We start from the raw sequence: 21,887 nt of genomic DNA on the forward strand, positions 1-21,887 counted from the left end.
GGCAGAGGGGAGGATCTGGGCAGAGGGGAGGATCTGGGCAGAGGGAGAAGGGTTAGTAAGAGTGGAAAGGATGCTGCAGTGAAAGCTGCTGCATGCTGAGTGAAAAGAGGCTCTCCACAAAAGCCACAGGGCACAGGCTGGCATCTGCCAGGCACCGAGCCCAGCGGGCAGAGGGCTGCAGACACAGCGGAATCGCAGCCCCAGCTGCCGGCGCAGCAGCCGTGCCAGGGGCAGCCGCTCTGACTCAGGCCCAGCCGAGCTGCTGGCTGAAGCCTCACCAAGGCTCCGTGTGCCCCGTCACCCTCCTGCCCACGGCAACACCTCGACGTCAGGCGCGGTGCCGGCTGCTGACAGGCGGCTCCCGGCGTGAGCTCACCCCGTGACGGGCCCTTTTGCCTTGGGGAGGGAGCACCTGAGTCACCGGGCGGCTGCCACAGGCCCATGGAGCCACGCAGGCCGGGGGTGAGTCACGGCACACGCGGTGCCAGAGCCGGGCACACGGACACAGGCGGGCACACGGACACAGCAGCGCGGGGCACAGCTCCCAGGCTCCGTCCCAGCCATGGGGGAGGGCTGTGGGACACAGCAAAGGAAGGGCAGGACAGGACGCCCTACCTGGGGCTACACGGCATGGAGGGGGCCTGAACACCCACCCCCAGTGCTGTGGTACCCCCAGGGCTTGTGACATCCTCCAGGGCTTGTGACCCCTCCTGGCTCGTGACCATCTCCAGGGCTTGTGACTCCCCACATCTCAGGGACACCCCCAGCGCTTGTGATGCACCCCAGGGCTTGGGAGGCCATCCCAGGGCTTGTGATGCCCCTCAGCTCTTGGCCATCCCGAGGATGAGTCCCCCTGGGGCTTGTGACCCCCATGGGGCTTGTGACCCCCCCCGGGTCTTGGCCATCTCCAGGGCTTGTGAATCCCCTCCAGAGCTTGTGACCCCCCCCCAACAGCTCTTGGCCAACCTCAGGGGTTGTGATGCCCCCCCCAGCTCTTGGGCATCCCCGGGATGAGTCCCCCTGGGGCTTGTGACAACCCCTGGGTCTTGGCCATCTCCAGTGCCTGTGACCCCTCCATCTCAGGGACACCCCAAGGGTTTGTGACCCCCCAGCTCTCGGCCATCTCCAGTGCCTGTGACCCCCCATCTCATGGACACCCCAAGTGCTTGTGACCCCCCAGCTCTCGGCCATCTCCAGTGCCTGTGACCCCCCATCTCATGGACACCCCAAGGGTTTGTGACCCCCCAGCTCTCGGCCATCTCCAGTGCCTGTGACCCCTCCCGTCTCCCCAGCTCTCTGCAGAGCGCTTCTCCACCACCAGGCGGCGCCCGCCCCGCTGACGTCATCACTCGGCGCCGTCGCGCTGAGGCAAGATGGCGGCGCCCAGCGGCGGCGATGGCGGCGCCCAGTACTGCCTGGTGAGCGGCATCCCGGCCGCGCTGCGCTCCGCACAGCTCCGAGCCTACTTCAGCCAGTTCCTGGAAGCCGATGGTTTCCTCTGCTTCCACTACCGCCACCGCCCCGAGCGCCTGCCGGCCGGCGGCTCCGAGCAGCCCGCGGCGCCCCGCACCTGCTGCTGCCCGGTGTCGGTGCGGCCCGGCCGCGCCCGCCGCCTCCTCCGCATGTACTCGGGCAAGCGCTGGGTCGGGCCCGCCGGCGCCTGGCTGCCCGGCCGCTGCCTCATCCGCAGGGTCCGCCTGGGCCCCGCCGCAGGTACGAGGCGACAGCGAGGAGGGGCGGGCCGGGACCCCCTCACGGACCGGGATGAGACCCGCCCTGATGGGCTGGGCCTGGCCCCTTCGTGGGCCTGGAAGGGTCAGGAGGCCTCGCGGATAGCAAAGACAGAGGGAGTGGAAGCACAGCTCCCCTTTGGCAGCTGGGCTGAGCAGTTCTGAGGGAGGAACGGGCCCCTTTGTGGAGTTAATGGGCAAGCAGGAGGGAAACCTCCTGGTGTAAGCTGTGCCTGCAGCACATAAGCAGGTCAGGGTGCTAAAGGGCAGCTGGGTGCCAGGCAGTGCTGGGTGTCCTGGTTCTGCTGACCGAGGGAGGTTTCCAAACCCACCTGGACACATTCCTGTGCCCCCTAAGCGAGGGGAACCTGCTGTAGCAGGGGGTTGGGCTGGAGCAGCTCTGCAGGGCCCTTCCAACCCCCACCACCCTGGATTCTATGAGTGTGCTTTTGTCCCTGTGTGTGGGAGGAGCAGAGATCCCCCCACACACACAGAGTAAAGCCCTGGCAGCTGTCCAAGCTACCCCTGGCTTTGGGGAGATTTCTGGTAACTGCTGGGCAGCAGCTCCCTCCCCTGTGGGTCTTGTCACCAACCTAGGGGGTTAAAATCCCTCATGGAGCCCATTATGAAGCAAGCAGAGTCACTTGGGGGTCTTCTCACCCCCTTCCAACCACAGAGGGCCCTGATTTACCCCTCCCCAGTGTTTGTTCCCTCACAAACCCCTTTCTTCTCCCCTCTCCAGGCACAGAGGCAGCTCCCAGCAGCGAGGACAATACGACTGTGGCTGAATGTGTCACAGAAGAAGCCCTGAAGCGTCTGCCTGAGCTCAACCCACCCTCCTTCATGCCCCAGGGGAACGTGGGCACCCCCCTGGCCGTGTTCCTGGGGCTGATCAGGGCCTGCAGGTTGCCTCCCTGGGTCATCAAGAAGCTGCAGCTGGATTTCCCCAAGACAGGCTCCTGCCGGCGCTACGGCAACGTGCCCTTCCAGTACCAGGACACTGAGACAGTCACAGAGGAAGAAAGAGTGTACACTGCCTCTGGAGAGGAGATCCCAGGGGGAGAGGGACCCCTGACAGAACCTGAGGGGGCTCCTGCAGCCCCTGCTGAGGAGGAAGAGGAGGGGCAGCAGGAGGAGGAGGAAGAGCAGTCGCACTCGGATGACGTGAGTGTCGCCGCTGGGAGGGCTGGTGCCGTCCCTCAGGGCTCCTTGTCATCTCTGGGTTGTGTTTGTAGAAATCTCTTGTGTGAAAGTGGTGTTGGAATGTGGCTATTGACACCTGAACAGGCCCTGAGTCCCCCAGGCATGGGAACAGGGTAGGCAGAGAGACTCCCAGAGCTGCTTGTCCAAACCAGGCCAGTTGGAGAGGCTGAACCCACAGGGCTTGGGGGGATTGAGCCCATGGGGTTTGCTCCAGAGGAGTGAGCACAGGTGGAGGCTGATGCTGTGGGGTACAGCTCTGCTCTGCCCTGCTGAGGCCTCATCTGAAGTCCTGTGGTCAGTTCTAGGCTCCCCAGCTCAAGAGGGCAGGGAACTGCTGGAGAGAGGCCGGTGCAAGGCCACCAAGATGATCAGGGGATGGAACATGTGTGTGAGGAGGAAAGGCTGCAGCCCTGGGGCTGTTCAGCCTGGAGAAGAGAAGCCTGAGCTCAGGGGCACCTCAGCAACACTGATCAGCACCTAAAGGGTGGGTGTCAGGAGGATGAGGTGACACTTTGTTGTGTGGTGGCCAGTGACAGGACAAGGGGTAACAGGCACAGGCTGGAACATAGGAAATGCCACTGGAACAGGAGGAGCAAGTCCTTTGGTGCTGAGGTGAGGGAGCTCTGGCCCAGGCTGCCCAGGGAGGGTGTGGAGGCTCCTTCTTAGGAGATTTCTAACCCCACCTTGACACGTTCCTGTGCCCCCTGAGCCAGGGGAGCCTGCTTTAGCAGGGGCTTGGGCCAGAGAAGCTCTGCAGGGCCCTTCCAGCCCCCACCACTGTGGGATCCTGTGATCTCTGCCCCTCTGTGTGCTCTGGGAGCAGATCCCTGCCCTGTTGTGCTGCTACATGGGAAGGAGCTGACAGGGCAGTCAGCAGCACACAAATGTTTGCCCTTGAATGCTCCTGTGATTGAAGTTTGTTGTTCTGGGAGAAGTGGCTTCTGTGACAAAGGCTGTCAGAGAGCTGGGCTGGTCAGGCTGGCTGGAGAACACCCTGCTCTCCCCTGTCTGGCCTGTTCTCCCAAAGCTCTGTCATTACAAAGCCAGCACAGTCCTGAGGCAAAGCCATTCCCCTTTGCTGCACCACAGTTAGCTGCCATGCCAAACCTTCACTGCAGTTTGATCCCATCAGGTTCCCTGAGCTGCAGCAGACACACAGCACTTCATTCCCTTCTTTACAAACCCTTTATTCACTCCTTTCTTCCTCAGACTAAACAGGCTCCCCCAGCCTTTTCTCCCAGGCTCTGTTCCTGCATCCCTGGTGAGTTTCTGTGCCGGTTGGTGCCTCCCTGGGCGGGCTCTGCCCAGAGCAGTAAAGCTGTCAGTCAGCTCCATGGCTGTGCCAGCCAGCTGCTTCCCTCCAACCCACACAATCTCTTCAAGGATCATCTGGAAGGGAATTAATTTGCTGGTGCTGCCTTTCCATGCTCCCAGCTGCTCCTTACATGGGCATCACGGCGCTGCCCAGCCCGGGCTGGGCGTGGGGTGGTGTTTGCAGCACCGGTGTCTGCTGATGGAGAGGCTGTTAGTCAGGGGTGAGCTCACGGGGCTGGGCCTGTGGGTGCCTGGGAGCAGCAGGAGCAGGCTGAGGCAGAGCTGCACAGGCTGGGGGGAGGCAGCAGAGGAGGGGTGGAGGTGTGTTGGTGTCATCCTGTCGTGGTTTTTGCCCAGCCAGCAATGAAGCAGCACGACAGTGTCTTGCTCACTGTCCCCCATCTACCCCAACCCTCATTAGCATGGTGGAGGTCCCAGTGAGATGGGAAGGGAAAAAGATAAGCAGGGATGTTGTGGATGGGGACAAGGGCAGGGAGGGCTCCCTGCCAGGTACAGTTCTGGGCAAAACAGACTCTAGTGCTCGACTTAGGAAAGTAGGAAAGTTTATTCTACAAGAAACAGAACAAAAAGCAAAAACAGGGCAGGATGATGAGAAAATTACAACCAACACTTTGAGATCTCCCTCCCCCATCCCTCCTTTCTTCCCAGCTCACAGCTCCCTGTGTTCTACCTCCTCCCCCCACAATGGTACAGGGGGGTAGGGAATGGGGGTTGTGGTCAGTCTCTCACAGATGGGCTCTACTGCTTCTCTCCTCTCAGAAGAGGATGACTCCTGGCATTCTTCCCCTGCTGTGTTACAGGGTCCCTCCCACAGGACACAACCTCCTCTGGTCACAGTCTCTGCCCCTGGTGTGGGCTCTTTAATGAAGTGCAAACAAATCTCAGCTTCCCCACTCCTCTCCACAGGACGCAGGGGGGTCTCTGCTCCAGCACAGCTCCTCCTCTCTTCCCTCACTCACCTTAGGGTATGCACAGTCTCTTTTCTCTCTCTCCCAACTCCTTGCACCACCACCAGCCAGAAAAGAAGGAGAAAGGAAGAGGAAGAACCCTCCTCTTCCAGCTGCTGCGTCTCAAAAAGTGATGGTGGAGGTGCCCAGTTGGCTCAGCCCCAGCAACGGCTCCGACTCAGAGCTGGGGAGAGTTTTAAGCAACTTCTTCCAGGAGCCATCTTTCCAACCCTTTCCCTATGCCCAGAAACAGCCCCACACAAACCCCTGACACTCCCCTCCCTGTCCCCTGTGCAGGACAACGACACATGTGAGGAGTGGGAGCGGCACGAGGCCCTGCACGAGGACGTGACGCGGCAGGAGCGCGCTCAGGAGCGGCTCTTCGAGGAGGAGATTGAGCTCAAGTGGGAGAAGGGCGGCTCTGGCCTCGTCTTCTACACAGATGCTCAGTTCTGGCAGGAGCAGGATGGAGGTAATGCTGGTGCTCCTGTGGCTGAGCCACCACTGGAGCAGCCTGAGCTTGGGGAGGGCCCAGAGTAACCCCATGGGACTGTCCCAGGTTAACACATCTTACCACCCCTGTCCAAACCTTCCCCTGGTCACAGAACCTCAATCCAGTCGCTCCCGTGGTCCTGGTGACAGTCCAGCTGTAAGCACTGTGGTCTGGAGGGTCTCTGAGACCCTTCCCTTCCTGTTTTGTTAGAGAAAGTAGGGACCTGGACCACCAGCAAAGGTCTGTTCTGTGTCAGACTCCCACAGCCATCACCAGAAGCGCTGCTCTCCTTCTCTTGGCAGACTTTGATGAGCAGACAGCCGATGACTGGGACGTGGACATGAGCATCTACTATGATGAAGGTATCTGAGCTGATCCCCCCTCCCAGGAAACCAGGCTGAGGAGCTCTGACCCTGCAGAGCTTCTGCAGTGGGGAGCTCCTTGTCTCTGGCATCCTTTGAAAGAGTCCCCATGTGTCATTGTACTTGGAACAACGTTTTTCTTGTCTGGCAGTGAGAGTTGCCAAAGAGAACAGGTTCTGCCTCCTCGTTGTGTGGTGCTCTGGGGCAAATAGTGAGAGCAAGTGGCTTCCCTGAGCTTTTCTGCTGAGGCAGAACTGTTTCCCTGAGAGGGGTGTCAGCCCCTGTGCCAGGCTGCCCAGGGAGCTGGGGGAGTGCCCAGCCCTGGAGGGATCCCAAAGCCGTGGAGCTGAGGTGCTGAGGGCTGTGGGTCAGTGCTGGGCTGGGCAGGGTGAGGGCAGGGCTGGGACTGCAGCAGCTTCAAGGACTTTAACAACCAAAATGGTCCTGTGGTTCTCTGATTCTCTGCTCATGCTGCTTTCTCCCCAGCTGGAGGGGACAAGGACGCTCGGGACTCGGTGCAGATGCGGCTGGAGCGGCAGCGCTGGGCCGGCTCCCAGGGCTCTGTCCCAGGGCAGCAGATCGGCACCTTCGAGAGGCACACCAAGGTGAGCTCTGGGGGAAGAGAGATCTTGTGTGTGGGGAGGGGGCAGAATGCTCTGTGAGAATGAGGATGGGCTTCATCCAGTAACTCTGATGGGTTTTTGCCCCTGTGGCAGGGCTTTGGCCGGAAGGTGCTGGAGCAGCAGGGCTGGACGGAGGGGCTGGGGCTGGGGAGCAGCAACTCTGGAATGGCCGAGGCTCTGGACAACGAGGGCCAGAACCCCAGATGCAAGAGGGGTCTGGGGTAAGTAGCCAGCCCTGTCCTGCCCTGCCAGCCTGTGTGCAGAGCCTCTGCCTGAGCTCTGGGCTGACCCAGCAGCACACAGACCCAGCAGCAGAGCTGTGCCTGAGGGTCACATCTGCTGCACTATTCAGATGGCACAAGCCCAAGTGACGTGAGCTGTGGGCTCAGCCCTGCCTCTGCAGGGTGTCTGTGCAGTGCTGTGAGGGCTCCTGTTCTGGAACAATCTCACAGCAGGAACATGCCAAAGGCTCCTTCCTGCCCTGGACTTATCCCCTGCAGCAGGAGGGGGATGCTCTGAGCTGCCCTGGCTGCCCCAGCAGTCTTGGACCAAGCATTTGCCACTTGCCTCTAGGTACCACGGGGAGAAACTGCCAACATTCAGCCGTGTGAAGAAGCCCCGTCAGGATTCTCCCATCCTCATCTCCACCATCTATGACAGCCCTGACCCAAGGGACAGTGGGGAGCAGCTGCTCAGGAGCCAGCCCCCCACAGCCATCAAGTACAGGCAGGACATGGCGTTTGTGCGGGCGCTGCCCAGCTCCAGCACACAGGGACACTGAGCAGGGGCTGCAGTGGGGCCTCTGCACTGCTCCTGCTGCACTCCAGCACAGGCTGGCTCCTGGCCTTGGCTGTGCAGCAGGATATTTCTATGTTTATTTTTGGAAGAAGTGCAGACTTGTCACAAAAAAAAGTGTGTGAAAATGAGGGGTCCTGTTCAGTGAGTCACAGAATCCCACAGTGGTGGGGGCTGGAAGGGCCCTGCAGAGCTGCTCCAGCCCCAGCCCCTGCTAAAGCAGCTTCCCCTGGCTCAGGGGCACAGGAATATGTCCAGGTGGGTTTGGAAACCTACTGAGAAGGAGCCTCCACACCCTCCCTGGGCAGCCTGGGCCAGGGCTCCCTCACCTCAGCACCAAAGGACTTGCTCCTCCTGTTCCAGTGGCATTTCCCATGTTCCAGCCTGTGCTTGTTCCCCCTTGTCCTGTCACTGGCCACCATACAACAAAGTGTCACCTCATCCTCCTGACACCCACCCTTTAGGTGCTGATCAGTGTTGCTGAGGTGCCCCTGAGCTCAGGCTTCTCTTCCCCAGGCTGAACAGCCCCAGGTCCTGCAGCCTTTCCTCCTCACACCCATGTTCCATCCCCTGATCATCTTGGTGTCCCTGCACTGTCCTCTCTCCACCAGTCCCCTGTCCCTCTTGAACTGGGGAGCCCAGAGCTGGCCACCAAAGGGGAAAAGTGTTGCTTTTCTAACTGACAATTTAAAGCTGATAATAATCCCTGGACCAACCAATCTTAAAAGAACCCAAACCACCAAAAACTCTGTAGGTGCTGAGAGCCAGGGCAGGACAAGCCTAGGCAGGGCCAGCCATGACAGGGTAACTGTCCCGCTGGCAGCTCGCTGCAACTTCACCTCATTTGGGTGTGACAATCCCACACTCCTTGGAGAAACTCATCAGGGATGAAAGACAGCCTCCAGAGGGATTTTCCCCGTAGGGGGTTGTGCTGGTGGGGAAAGGGCCTGGGCCGGGACTCGAACCCGGGACCCGGACGCCGATTCCGGCGTCCGGGTCCCGGGTTCGAGTCCCGGTCCCGGGTTCGAGTCGCGGTCCTTGGTTCGAGTCCCGGTCCCGGGTTCAAGTCCCGGTCCTTGGTTCGAGTCCTGGTGATGGGAATAGCACGGGAAGGTTTGCGCCGTCCTCCAAGCCGCCAGGCGGTGCTGTGACGTACCGCGGCCTGTCTTTACCCGCAACGCCGCCATCGGTGCCCGGCGGCGGGAAGCGGTGAGGGAACGGGCCCGGGGGGTCGTGAGGGACATTGGGGAGGGGGATGAGGGGAATGGCGAGAGAAGGGGAGATGGGGGAAGGAAAGGGGAATGTGGGAGGTAAAGGGGGAGAGAAGGGATGGAGGGTCTGGGGTAATGGGGGTGAGGGGAAGGGGGATATGGGGGAAGGGCCCTGAGGGAAAGGGGAATGTGAGGGGGGGAGGAGAGGAGGAAAAGGGGTTGTGAGGAGAAAAAGGGTTGTGAGGAGAAAAGGGGGTGTGGGAAAGGGAGGAGAGGGGCTATTGGCCTAGAGGGAGACGTGGGAGGTGAGGGGATGTGGGGGAAAGGGGATGGAGGAACCGTGGAACATGTCGGGAGCGAGAGACTGAGGGAAGGAGACACGGGAGATGGGGGATGTGAGGGCTATGGGGAAGGGGACATAGGATCACAGAATGGTAGAGTTGGAAGGGACCTTTAGAGATCATCCAGCCCAACCCCCTGCAGAAGCAGCTCCCACCTAGATCAGGTCACACAGGAACGTGTCCAGGTGGGTCTTGAAGAGCTCCACGGAAGGAGCCCCCACACCCTCCCTGGGCAGCCTGGGCCAGGGCTCCCTCGCTGGAGCTGGAATGGGAAGGAGGAGGGTGTGTGGGGTGATGTGGGGAGGAGAGGGGACATGAAGGAGAAAAGGGATGTGGGGATGTGAAGGAACACAGAGGAGGACACAGTGGGGTGAGGGAGGGAACATGTGGGCACTGCCACAGCAGGGAGGGTATAACTCACCCCACACATGGGTTGCAGTGGGGATCTGCCTCATGGGAGGCTGGGGGTGGGGGTGGGCTTGATTTCAACCACAGCACCAGCAGGAGGGTGTGAGGGGGACCGGGCTGCCCTGCTTGAGGCTCTGCTGGGGAGGAGCAGTGGGAAGCAGCAGCAGCTCCTTCCAGTAACACCAACAAAGTGGCAAACAGGCATTTTCCCTTGGTCCACAGGAGAAGGAGATGAGGCACCATGTCTGAGGGCAGCAAGAGAAACTCTCTGGCCTTTGGCCAGGTGGTGATCGGGCCACCAGGCTCCGGCAAGACCACGTACTGCCAGGGCATGAGGGAGTTCCTGAGCAGGCTGGGCAGGGACGTGGCTGTGATCAACCTGGACCCTGCCAACGAGGTGCTGCCCTACCCCTGTGCCCTGGACATTGCTGAGCTCATCACCCTGCCCGATGTGATGGAGAGCTTGAAGCTGGGGCCCAACGGGGGCTTGATCTACTGCATGGAGTACCTGGAGGCCAACTGTGACTGGCTGCAGGAGAAGCTGGCAGCGTTCAAGGGGCACTACTGTCTGTTTGACTGCCCAGGGCAGGTTGAGCTCTACACTCACCACAGTGCCCTGAAGAATGTCTTTGCACAGTTGGCTAAGTGGAATTTCAGGGTAGGTTTTGGCCAGGTGGGATTTCAGGGCAGATTTTGGCCAAGTAGATTTCAGAGCAAGTTTTGGTCAGCTGAGCTTTCAGGGCAGGTTTTGGTCAGGTGGGATTTCAGAGCAGGTTTTGTCCAAGTAGATTTCAGAGCAAGTTTTGGTCAGCTGAGTTTTCAGGGCAGGTTTTGGCCAAGTGGGATTTCAGAGCAGGTTTTGGTCAGCTGAGCTTTCAGGGCAGATTTTGGTCAGGTGGGATTTCAGGGCAGGTTTTGGCCAAGTGGATTTCAGAGCAGATTTTAGTCAGGTGGGATTTCAGGGCAGGTTTTGGTCAGTGGGATTTCAGGACAGGTTTTTGGCCAAGTGGGATTTCAGGGCAGGTTTTACACTGTGCCTGGTTTTCATCTGGGCCAAACCCCCAGTGCTGCACACCCTGAGTGCTGTCACGTTCATTTGCTTGGGAATGTCACTGGGAGGTGGCTTTTAATTCAAATAAATGTACATGAAATGGCAGTTAGTAAAGAAAAGGGGCACTGCAGTGCTGTTTTACATCTCAGAAGTGCCCACACCTGCCCCTGAGCCTCAGCCTGGTGTTTTCCTGCTGCTGTGACTCAGCCTCGTGCGGCTGCAGGGCCCTGACTGAGCAGCGTTGGGTATCAGGCAGGTAACAGAGGTCTCAGACCACGTTGTTACAGCTGCACAAAACCCAGGGAGTCCCAACTGCTCATTAATTGAAGCATTGATTGTTACTTTCAAGCCAAGTGGCAGCTGGTTCTCCTGGCAGAGTGGTGGTTACAGCCCCTGAGGGGAAGTTACATCTCTAGGGGAAGGGGGAACTGGCAGTTGTGTGGTTTGGGGGGAGAATTAACCCCAGCTCCCACCCCAAAAACCCTGCAGAGTTCAGACAAGCCTGGAAACTTCATCTGCAAAGAGAGGAGCCCTGAGAAAAGGGGGAGCAGCAGCAGGTTGAGTATCTCAGTGCTGCTGGTGGAGCTCAGCACCTCCCTGAGCCTCCCCACAGCCTGTTGTGTGCACCAGCACCACAGGTCCTGAGCCCCCCACCAGTCCACGGGTGTGGATGTGACTGTGGATACTGCTCTGTGTGCACTCACACAGGAGGATGTTTTATCTGCAGGAGGCAGAAGGTGGGTGGTAACTGAAGGGGCTGGTCAGGCTGTGCCCATACTGTCCCTCTGTGCCCTGCAGCTGGCTGCTGTGCACTTGGTGGATTCACACTACTGCACAGACCCTGGGAAGTTCATCTCTGTGCTCTGCACCTCTCTCTGCACCATGCTGCACGTGGAGCTGCCCCACGTCAATGTCCTCTCCAAGATGGACCTGATGGAGCAGTATGGCAAGCTGGGTACGAGCTGAGGGGCTTGGGTTTGGCTGGGGGGCTGGGACAGTGCTGGAGGAGCTGGTGTGGCTGTCACTGGGAGCTGGGAAGGTGCTGGGGAGCTGGTGTGACTGTCACTGGGGGCTGGGAAGGTGCTGGGGAGCTGATGTGACTCTCACTAGGGGCTGGGAAGGTGCTGGGGAGCTGGTGTGGCTGTCACTGGGGGCTGGGAAGGTGCTGGGGAGCTGATGTGACTCTCAGTGTGTTCTTGGGGTTTCCCTGCAGCTTTCAACCTGGACTATTACACTGAGGTCCTGGACCTCTCGTACTTGGTTGATCATTTGGCTTCTGACCCCTTCTTCAGAAACTACCGCCGCCTCAACGAGAAGCTGGTGGGAGTGATCGAGGACTACAGCCTGGTGTCCTTCCTCCCCCTCAATGTGCAGGTGATGCAGCAGGAGGGGCAGTGAGGGGTTGCCTGGAGCCCTGAGGAGCCTCATGTCTGGAGGGAGACAGTGAAACACCCCCAGATGTGTAGATGATATGTGGCAGGCAAAGGAGAGGAAAAGGCCGATGAGCTTGGGCCTTGTGTCCCTGGGGGTGGGAATCAAGGTTCCCCCTTCCTTCAGCTCTCCTGTGTTGGCCTTTCAGATCTGGGCAAAGCTCTGCCTGAAATGTTGTTAAAGTTAGGGAGCACAGGGAGGAGTCCATTTGGGAGGAAGAGCTGCAGATGTTCCTCTGGAGGTTTGCAGAAGTGTCAGCAAAGGCAAATGGGCTGAGGGAGGAGGTGGGGGGGTGTCAGCCCATCCTGGATCCGCCTGTTCCTGTGTGTCCTGTGGGTCCTCAGGGAGGTCACGGTGTCCTCAGGGTGCTGGGTGCTGTGTGGGTGCCTGGGGGAAGTCCCTGGGGAAGGAGCAGGTTCCCTGAGCAGCGCCTGCCCTGTGCCAGGACAAGGAGAGTGTGCGGCGGGTGCTGCAGGCGGTGGACAAGGCCAACGGCTGCTCCTTTGGGGACCACGAGCTCAGGAACCTGGAAGCTCTGATGTCAGCAGCAGTTGGGGCCGATTTCCACTTCACTTCGTATCCTTCTGCCCTCCTGAGCTTTGCTTCCCCCTTCCCTGGGGAGGGGAGGCTGCAGGTGGGGCTGGCTGTTTGCAGGCCCAGGTTGTGACTAACATCACTGATGGGCTGAGATAAGCAGAGAGGGCTCAGCCCAGCCCTCAGTTCACAGTTAGAGAATCATAAAATGGTTTGGGCTGGAAGAGTCCTTTGAGTCTTCAGAGTGCAGCCTCTGTCCCAGCCCTGTCACCCACCAGCCCGTTGCCCTCAGTGCAGCACCCACCCGGCTCTGAAACCCCTCCCGGGATGGTGACTCCAGCAGCTCCCTGGGCAGCTGTTCCAATGCCTGACAGCCCTGGCAGCACAGAGATTCCTCCTCACATCCAGCCTGAACCTCCCCTGGGGCAACTTGAGGCCGTTTCCTCTTGTTCTGTTGCTTGTTACCAGGGAGAACAGACCAACCCCACCTGGCTCCAGATTCCTTTCAGGTAGAGTGAGAAGGTTTCCCCTGAGCCTTCTCCAGGCTCAACATGCCCAGATCCCTCAGCCCTTCCTCATCTGAGATGTGCTCCAAATCCTTTCCTAGCTTGGCAGTCCAGCCTCTGGATCCTCTCCAGCACCTCCTTGTAGAGAGAGGCCCAGAACTGGACACAGGATTGGAGGTGCAGCCTCACTGAAGCCAAGCACAGGCCGATGCTCCCCTCAGCTCCCTGCTCCTGCTGACAGCACCGTCCCTGAGCCAGGCCAGGGTGCCCTTGGGCTTCTTGGCCACCTGATGTCTGCAGTTGTTACTCATTGATCCTGTGAATGTGGGAGGAATCCTGTGACAACTTTCCCCTCTCCCTCACTCCCTGGGCCTGCTTCCCTCGCTGAGCTGTGCTGCTGTGGGGTGTGGGCTCAGCGCCGGAGCCGCTGCCAGCGCCGCCTCTGCCGCCGGCCCCGGGGAACGTGGGGCTGGTTCCTCCTGAGAACGCCCAGAGCTCCTCACACAAGGGAGTGTTTGAGCCCAGCCCCTTGTTTTCCTTAATTAATGCCTTATCAGCACACTTGCAGTGCAGGAGAAGTATGTGCAATCTCAGGACAAAGCGCTGGAAGAAGAAGTGATGGATCTCTAACACCCCCACCTCTTCCACCTCTCTGTTTTGGCACCTCTCCTGCTGCCAGGAGCTGAAGGATCAGAGCAGGTGAGAGGCTGCTGCTGGGCTCCCTCTCCCTCAGGGGTTCTCCCTCAGCAGCTTTGGCCTCTCCTTGGCAACTGGGGGATTTCACCAGGTGAAGGCACAGTTAGAAAGGGCACAGGGGGCCTGACCTTTCCCCCAGGATGACCAGGATAGAGCCAGAGAAAGGAAAATCAGTTGTAGCTGTCTCTTCTGCAGGGAGTCAAAAGCTCAGGGTGTTGTGTGGCGCATGGGGCTGGAGCTCAGAGGAGGCTCCAGGCTGAGGAGCCCCTGCTCTGCCTCAGGCAGGACAGAAAGCTGCTCAGGTTCTTGCTTTTTTAAAACAACACTGGGCTCTTTCTGAATAAAACACACCCTTGTCTCATTTTCATCTCCAGAGTTTGCTGAACCTGAATAAATAAAACCCAGAGTGCCCCAAAGCCTGAGGCCAAAGAGCCTCTGGGGAGAAGGTCAGGTGGGTGGCAGCAGGAGGGTCGCTGGGGCTGGAAGGGGCTGTGCCCACAGATCCCTCCTCACCCGTGGGGCTGGGGGCCAAATGCTGCACTGGGGCAGCGAGACACAAACTGCAAGGTTGGCTTTTGGCAGCTGCTGCTGCAGAAGAGCCCCTGTGTGAGTCAGCAGGAGGCTGCAGCGCGGCGCTTGCGTCTCCCCAGAGGCGCCTGCTCTGCCCTCCTCCACCTTGTTCTCCTCTTCCTGGCCTTACATTCTCCAGCACCTTCTCACTTCCCAAGGCTGGAGCCTCCCCTCTTTCCCAGGCTGCCTGGCAGTGCCCTGCTCAGTGTCTCTGAGGCCAGGGGCTGTCCCTCAGCAGGGGCTGCAGCGAGGTGGGGAGTTCAGCCTTAAACTTCCTGCACCTCACAGCTCTGTGGCCAGGAGCAGGAGACCAGGAGGAGTTTAGAGGGGAGAAGGAAAGCAAGGACACATGTCCACACACACACACACTCTTGTGCTTTAACCAGGTCACAAAGACCCCTTCAAACCTAAACATCCCATCCCTGCCTGCTGTCAGTGCCTGAGGCTCTCCTGAGGGCCCTGGGCCTTCCCTCAGCATCCCAGGCTGGAACCCAGCGGCTGCACTTGGCTGTCCCCTGGGGCTGAAGGTCTGAGGCTGATGTGGCTGTACCTGGAGCTGAGGCTCTTCCATCCTGCCCTTGTGGACTCAGCCCTGTGATTGCAAAAATGGGAACTTGCAGTGGGTTTTTTCATGGCTTTGAGAGATTTGGTGGCTTAAAAGGCTACTGGCAGGTCAAGCTGGAGTTACAAGAGCCATCAAAGCTTTTGTGGCTGTTTGGCTTTTCTATTGGAATGACCCAGGCAGTATCTGCTGCCCCAGAAAATGGAGCTGCAAAGGGATGGGAAGCTCAGCTCAGGGAACCTCTGCTGTGCCTGAGCTGAGAGCTGGAAGAGCCACAACCTGACAAGTGCAGTGGTTTGGGACCCTGGGGCTCGTTGCAGCCTGGGCTGGTGAGGTGGGAGCTGAACTGGGACCATGCTGCTGCTGCTGGGGGGAAGCAGAAGGGGCTCTGCAGCCATCAGAGAGCCCGGGAAGGGCCAGGGATGCTGGTGGGAACCATCCCAGCCTGCTCCTGCACACACACCCCCACGCTGGGAGGGGACAAGGCTCCGGGGCTGAGGGAGGTGACACTTTGGCTCCTGTCGCTCCCGTTGAGCAATCAGCAGTGGCCAAGGGCCAGGATTAGTCACCCCAGCTGAGGCACATCCCTAGGGGGGGCTGGGCTTTCTGCAGAGCTGGTCCTACCTGCCCCAGCCCCTCCAAGCCCGGCGCCAGGAGGGGCTGATCCCACCCCCCACCCGTGTGGGACCTCCTGGGCGTGTTCTTTGGGCCAGAGGGGTTTGGGCTGAGCTGGGCTTTGCCACAGCCCATCCATTGCTTCCAGCCCCAAGTCCTGTCTCACAGCCAGACCATCACAGCAGGGCCCTGGCTGCCCATCCACAGCTGCTTGTGGGGGAAGCACCCAGAGCTGGGTCACCCCACAGCCACAGCTCCCTCCCAGTAGCCCAACCTGTGGCTGGGTCAGGCCAAGCTGGGTGGCCACGTGTCACTGATGTGAGTCCAGGCTCAGCCCTGTGTGAGGAGAGACTCAGCAGGGCTGTGGGGTGGAGGAGTTGGGCTCAGATCCTGAGGATGGGGCCCAGGAAAGGCTGGGGGCTGCCACTTCCATCCTGGTGCTCTCACTCAAAGGCTGTGAGTGTCCCATCCTGTGGTACCTGCTGAGGAGAACAAAAACTGCCCAAAACCTCCCAAGCCCCCAGCCCAGGCAGCCAGGGCAGGACTGGCACACCCAGCACCATCTCTCTGGGTGCCACAGTGCCAGGGAGCTGCCTCAGCCGGCCCCACTGGGCAACCAGGAGCCAGCCAGTCCTGGCCCTGGGCACAAAGCCCTGCAGGGAGGGTGTGAGAGCTGGGGACAAGGGACAAGCCAGGCTGTGGGTCCTCTGGCCCCACTCAGGACTGGCAGAGCCTGTTGCAGGCAGCAGCCAGGGACAGCATCCCCTGCTTGCCCTCAGAGGCTTGTTTCAGCAACCTTAACCATGTGGCTACCAGCCACGAGTGACAGCCCCTGTGCTGGTGAGTGGCTCCAGGATGGGAGATACTCCCTGGCCCTGGGGCACCTGCAGCCCTTTGCTGGTGTTAATGACACTAATTGCATGTGTCTGAGCTCTCTGCTGTGGGCTGGGGGCTGCCGGGGACTCCGAGACCCTCCAGTGGGCCCTGACATGGGACTGAGGTCTCAGTGTCTCCCTGGTCCCCTCTGTCTGTGTCCCACCACCCTACATGAAACAGGGGGACCCCGGGGAACACTCCTCAGCAGCACAACCCTCTCCCAGGAGGTGTTGGAAGGCCCAAGGCCTCCCTCCCAGCCCCAGAAAGCTGCTGAACCGGCTGGGAGCCGGGGAGCCCCATCCCACAGGGCTCAGCCACGGCGGCACTTCTGGCTGCTGCTGAAGTACCAGGGAGGTCCTGGAGTTCTCCCCTACCTGTGAGCCCTGAGAGGCAGAGATGGACAATCACCCTGCTCCACCCCCTCCCTGAGCACCAGCACCCTCAGCTCCCACCTCCACCCCCCCAGCTGAACCAGCTCATGTCCCTGCACTGCCAGGTCAAGGGCCAGCAGGAGCCCTGGGCTCGTTTTTCACGTCGGCCGGCCCCAGCTGAGGGTAATTACAGGGCTGGGGCTGGTTCCCAGGCTGGGAGCGCTGGGGGCCAGGCAGAGGCCAAGTGTCTGGGCCTTTCCCTGCTCTGCCCCTGCTGCAGGAACCGGCTGCACTGCCCAGCACTGCCGGGGCTGGGGCCACGGAGCCCGGCCTCAGGGGGCCACATGGCACCCACACTCACTGCTGGGACATGTGGTGAGGGCCTGGGGGGTAGGCTGGGGGCTGGGGGGCTTTGGAGAGGCTGAGGAGCTTTACAGGGGCTGGGGGTCTTTGCAGGGGTTGGGGGTCTTTGCAGGGGTTGAGGGTCTTTGCAGGGGTTGGGGGTCTTTGCAGGGGTTAATCACAGAAGCTCAAGGGCTGGAGGGGACCTGGAAAGCTCATCCAGTGCAACCCCCCTGCTAGAGCAGGGCCACCTAGAGCAGGGCACACAGCAACTCATCCAGCTGGGTTGGAATGTCCCCAGAGGAGCCTCCACAGCCCATCTGGGCCTCCTCCAGGCTGGTTTTGTGCAGCTCCACTCCGCAGAGCAGCCGGAGCCTTCCCCCAGCACCCCTCCCTCCAGCCTGTGCCCCACAAGCCCTGCACACAACAGGGGCATTTCCTTCATCGTGCCTCAGTTTCCCCAAAGCCCAAGAGCTCCTGACACCCCAGGAGCTGGGGTCAGGCCCTGTGGGGTGTCTCAGGGCTGTTGTATCCCCCCTGCCCTGTCCTGGCCGGGACCCCCGGGTGGTGTGTCCTGAGTCACGGCGCGTTTCCTCCCGGCATCGCGGCGTTTCCCATCAAAGGGCTCCTGCCCTGCCCTGCCCTGCTGTGCCTCAGCTGATGAGCTCATGGCCCAGGGTGCCGTGACTCTATTTTATTGTAATTGTTTCTCATGTTGGAACTCGTGCTGCAGCAGGGGAAGGGGGTGGGGGTGGGGGTGTGGGGGGGCTGCGCTGGGTGAGCTGCGCCCGGCGCCGTGGCCACACGCCAAGGCCACAACTGCTGAGCTTTCGCCCTCCCTGGCACGTCCAGACCTCGGCAGGGGTGTCCCCACCCCGATGATGACCCCCCAAAGCTGTCCCTGTGGGGAACCCCCCACCTCAGACACAGAGGGGAGCTGCTGGGGGAACCTGTGGAAGTGCACAAGGGCTTTGCCGGTGGCTTTGGGGACTCTGTGGGTATCACTAAGGGGATGGGACACCCCACTGCAGAGTCAGGGCCCTCGGTGCACCCCACGGAGCAGCCAGTGCTGGAAATCACCTCAGCTCATCCCTGCAGGGCTGCCAAAACCCTCCTCCCCCGCGGCTGAGCCCACCCCGGGAGCCCTTCCCCGGGCTGCAGCTTTGCAGCCGCCGTGGGACACGGCTCATGGGCAGGGACGGGGGTTCGTGGGCACCCTGAGAGCCCGTCCCGGGGCTGGAGGGGGTTGGGAGCAGCTGAACCGGTGCTGCAGACGCGGGGAGACCCGGGAGCTCGGCGCGGGGCCGGGAGGGGAAGCGGTGCCCGGCGGCGGGAGCTGCCCCGACACGTGTGCGGGGGAGAGACGAGGCAAAACCAGAGGCAGGAGTGCAGGAGATGGTTTATTGGAGAGGCACAGAGGCTTTAGCAACATGTGACACCCTCCCCTGGGATGGGGAGGGTTCTGCCCAGACCCCCACACCCCCCCCAGCCCATCTCAGCCCCTCACCTCCTCCCGCTGCAGCTCCAGCCCTCGGGAACGGGCGCTTTGGAGCTGCCACGTGCTGAGCTGTGTCCCCCCCTCCTCTGCAAAATGTTAAATAGCGGGGGGCCAGCAGCCCTCAGGGCCAGAGGCACCCCCTCTCCCTCCCTTCCCACCCCCCAGGCAAGAGCAGAGAGGAGAGGGAAGGAGGAGGGGGGACACGTCCCAAAGCCGCCCAGCAAACACCACACATGGCCCCAGCTCCCGGCATCCTGGGGGGGGACCATGGAGGAGCTGAGACACCTCCCCCCGAAACAAAACCACACAAAAATAAAAGACCACGACAAAATGAACCACAGAGAGATGCCAAAGAGACTGAGGGGGTTGGGGGGAAGGGAGGGAGGTGGGGGACAGGTGGGGGCCCAGGCCCCGGCTCCTCGGGGGCCATTCAGTTCTTGGGCTCTTCGCCAGCGTCGCCGCCGTCCTCTCCGGCGCACTCGGCTGTCCATAGCGTGAGGTTGTCCCTGAGCAGCTGCATGATGAGGGTGCTGTCCTTGTAGGAGTCTTCACTGAGCGTGTGCAGGTCCCCCATGGCCTCGTCGAAGGTGGTCTTGGCCAGGGAGATGGCCTGCTCGGGGGCGTTGGCGATCTCGTAGTGGAAGACGGAGAAGTTGAGGGCCAGCCCCAGGCGGATGGGGTTCGTGGGCTGCATCTCCTTTTTGCTGATGTCCATGGCCTCCTGGTAGGCTTCCTGGGCGCTGTCTATCGCCTTCTTGCGGTCGTTCCCCGTGGCCACTTCGGCCAGGTATCGGTAATAGTCACCTTTCATCTTCAGGTAGAAGACCTTGCTCTCGGATTCGCTCGCCTTCTTGATGAGATACTTGTCCAGCAAGCTCAGGACGGTGTTGCAGACGGAGTTGAGCTCCCCTTCCACCTTCTCCCGGTACTCATTGACCAGCTGTGCTTTGTCATCTCCCTCCTCGGTCTTGTGCTCGATGCTGGAGATGACCCTCCAGGCCGAGCGCTGGCAGCCCACCACGTTCTTGTAGGCGACGGACAGGAGGTTGCGCTCCTCGTTCGACAGCTCGTCCCCGTGTTCCACCACGGCCTTCATGAAGTCTGCCATGTCCTCGTAGCGCTCGGCCTGCTCGGCCAGCTTGGCTTTCTGCACTTGCTGGTTTCTTGCCATGGCTGAGACGCGGGGCGCGGGGCGGACGCTTCGGGGCGAGCAGCGGGGCCGGGAGCCGTCGGAGCCTCTGCAGAGCTCAGCCCACGGGATTCGCTTTTGGCTGAGCGTCGGAGCCTCGAGCGAGAGCGGGAGGAGCCAGCGAGGGCGAAGGAGTGTCCTCCTCCTCCTCCTCCTCCTCCTCCTCCTCCTTCCCCTGTTTCCTCCCCACCGAGCCCAACCTTAAAAGGCAAATTGCCGTGAATCATCGCCCGCGGGCGGCGGGAGCTGAGGAAGGGGCGAGAGGGGTGGCCAACGCCTTCCCCTCCCATCCCCTCCCATCCCCTCCGCTCCCATCCCCTCCTCTCCCCTCCCCACGGGACCCCGGGAGGGTTCGGCGGTGGGCGCAGCACCCCGGGGGTTCATCCCCCCATCAACGCTGGGACCGAGGGAACTCCCCGTCCCACAGCTAAAAGCGGGACCGGGGTGATGGTTTTGGGGGAGGCTGAGATGTGGCAGCTCTCTCCACCTCCCCCCGGAGAAATGGGCCACGGGGTGTGTCTGCTCATAAAAACGGTTTCCTCCCTCCCCCCCCCAAAAAACCCCTCATATCACCGTCGTTTTTGTATGGTGATTAAGTCGTTAGTAATGGCAAGGGCTTGACAGACAGGTATTTATTCCCACAGGTGGGGAAACTGAGGCAGAGGCTCAGCAACCGTCCCCAGCGCCTCGGGAGGGGCCGTCCCGCGGCAAAGCCCAAGCGGGACCCCCCGAGACCTCCCGCAGACGGGGACCCACCGGGCAGCTTGGAGACCCCCCCAGCCCCGCTGCCTCGGGCTCCTCCACCAGCCCAGGGCCGCGTTTCCCCACCCAGCAGCTCTCCGGGGACTTGTCTCATCTCTCCGCGTGTAACCGAACACTTCTGGGCTTGGCGGGGTTGGGGTTTTCTTGTTCTCCCGAGGTTTTCTTTGACAGGAGCTGAGTGCGGGTGCTGAGCCGCGATTGGCATCTGCGCCTGGCGTTGCGCTGCAGTTTCACTCGCCTCCTGCTCCGGCTTGTTGCCACACGCCGGGTGCCGGCGGCTCCTGGCGCGGCTGCAGCCCCGGGCTCGCCGAGCCGTGCGGGAACCGTGCTGGAGCCGTTTGAGCCGTGCGGGAGCCGTGCGGGAGCCGTGCGGGAGCCGTGCGGGAGCTGTGCTCACCGGCACCGCACCGAGCCACGAAAGGGTTTGGGAGGTTTATTTCTGACTCGCCGTGACCCCCACAAACGGGCCCCGGGGCCACCGCGGCCGGGAGAGCCCCGTCCCGTCCCCCCGCAGCTCCCGCACAGATGATGCTGAGGACGGGACCTCACCTGGGGATGCTTTTCCCGATCACGTGCGGGAGAACACCCCCAGATCGCTCCCTCCCCACCCTGGCAGAGGCGGGGGGAGCTGGGGCTGAGCCCCATCCTCCAGAGGCAGTGGGAGCTGCTGCCCCGGATGGGCCCGATCCGGCGCGGGAGCTGGTGACCAAAGGAACGGCCACTGCGCCGGGAAACCTTCTGCTGGGGGGCAGGTGAACCAGTAGAGACCCTCAGAGAGCTTCAACCAAGCAGAACCCCCCCAGAGGAGGTGTTGGGGGCCAAACGGGAAGCACAATGTACCCGACCCTCTATAACCCGCCCTGCAAAGCACCGCGGCAGCGCTGCCGGGGCGGGCACGGGCTGAGCTCAGCAGCAAAGCTGCGCACGGTGGGGGGCTGCAGCCCTCAGCCCCGGCAAAACACCCCCAAAATGCCTTCAAAACCTCGGGATCCGGCACTGACCCGGCTGCATTTGGGCTGATTCAACCCATCAGCCCAGCCCCGAGACGGTCCCGAGGGGAGACCCCCCAGCAGGACCCCCCTGAGCCGGCCGGGAAGCTCAGCCGGGGTGTGGGACAGCCCGACAGCCCCTGCCACAGGCGCTGCGCTGCTGCCAAGCTTTGGTTGCAACTGGCTGAGAAGAGGCTGCAGAAACACTCTGCTCTACCGGTTTGGTGAAAGGCAGCGTGTGGGTGAAGGGAAGAGCCTCGGACGGCTGCGGGTGAGCTCGGCTGCAGCGGCACCCCGCGGGTGCAGCACAAGGTGCAGCACCCCACAAACGGGCACCCGGCTCAGCCCCAGCCCTGTGAGCATCTCCCACCCCACAACCGGGCACCCGGCTCAGCCCCAGCCCTGTGAGCATCTCCCACCCCACAAACGGGCACCCGGCTCAGCCCC

General features: G+C 61.3%; 3 protein-coding genes across 4 annotated transcripts; 2 read left to right on the forward strand and 1 right to left on the reverse strand.

Annotated features, from left to right (window-relative positions):
* The first annotated feature begins 1,368 nt into the window (after positions 1 to 1,368).
* Positions 1,369 to 8,430, forward strand: GPATCH3 (G-patch domain containing 3). The gene is made up of 7 exons (XM_062014485.1): positions 1,369 to 1,713; positions 2,473 to 2,894; positions 5,513 to 5,687; positions 6,011 to 6,070; positions 6,557 to 6,675; positions 6,787 to 6,914; positions 7,267 to 8,430. The coding sequence occupies exons 1-7, from the start codon at positions 1,374 to 1,376 to the stop codon at positions 7,472 to 7,474; spliced, it is 1,452 nt and encodes a 483-aa protein (XP_061870469.1). The 5' UTR covers positions 1,369 to 1,373; the 3' UTR covers positions 7,475 to 8,430.
* A 132-nt stretch (positions 8,431 to 8,562) lies between these two features.
* Positions 8,563 to 14,027, forward strand: GPN2 (GPN-loop GTPase 2). 2 transcript variants are annotated; one of them, XM_062014404.1, is made up of 6 exons: positions 8,563 to 8,697; positions 9,671 to 10,106; positions 11,298 to 11,454; positions 11,713 to 11,873; positions 12,376 to 12,506; positions 13,528 to 14,027. In XM_062014404.1, exons 2-6 carry the CDS (start codon positions 9,690 to 9,692, stop codon positions 13,598 to 13,600), a joined length of 939 nt encoding a protein of 312 aa, XP_061870388.1. In that variant the 5' UTR covers positions 8,563 to 8,697; positions 9,671 to 9,689; the 3' UTR covers positions 13,601 to 14,027. The 2 variants fall into 2 exon arrangements, with proteins under 2 accessions (XP_061870388.1, XP_061870389.1); XM_062014405.1 differs by lacking the exon at positions 8,563 to 8,697 and adding an exon at positions 9,046 to 9,225.
* Positions 14,028 to 18,612: 4,585 nt separating this feature from the next.
* SFN (stratifin) lies at positions 18,613 to 19,775 on the reverse strand. The gene has a single exon (XM_062014472.1). It carries the CDS (start codon positions 19,669 to 19,671, stop codon positions 18,931 to 18,933), a length of 741 nt encoding a protein of 246 aa, XP_061870456.1. The 5' UTR covers positions 19,672 to 19,775; the 3' UTR covers positions 18,613 to 18,930.
* Between the last annotated feature and the right edge of the window lie 2,112 nt (positions 19,776 to 21,887).

This window comes from Colius striatus, chromosome 24 (assembly GCF_028858725.1).
Source record: "Colius striatus isolate bColStr4 chromosome 24, bColStr4.1.hap1, whole genome shotgun sequence".
Classification (NCBI taxonomy): Eukaryota; Metazoa; Chordata; class Aves; order Coliiformes; family Coliidae; genus Colius; species Colius striatus.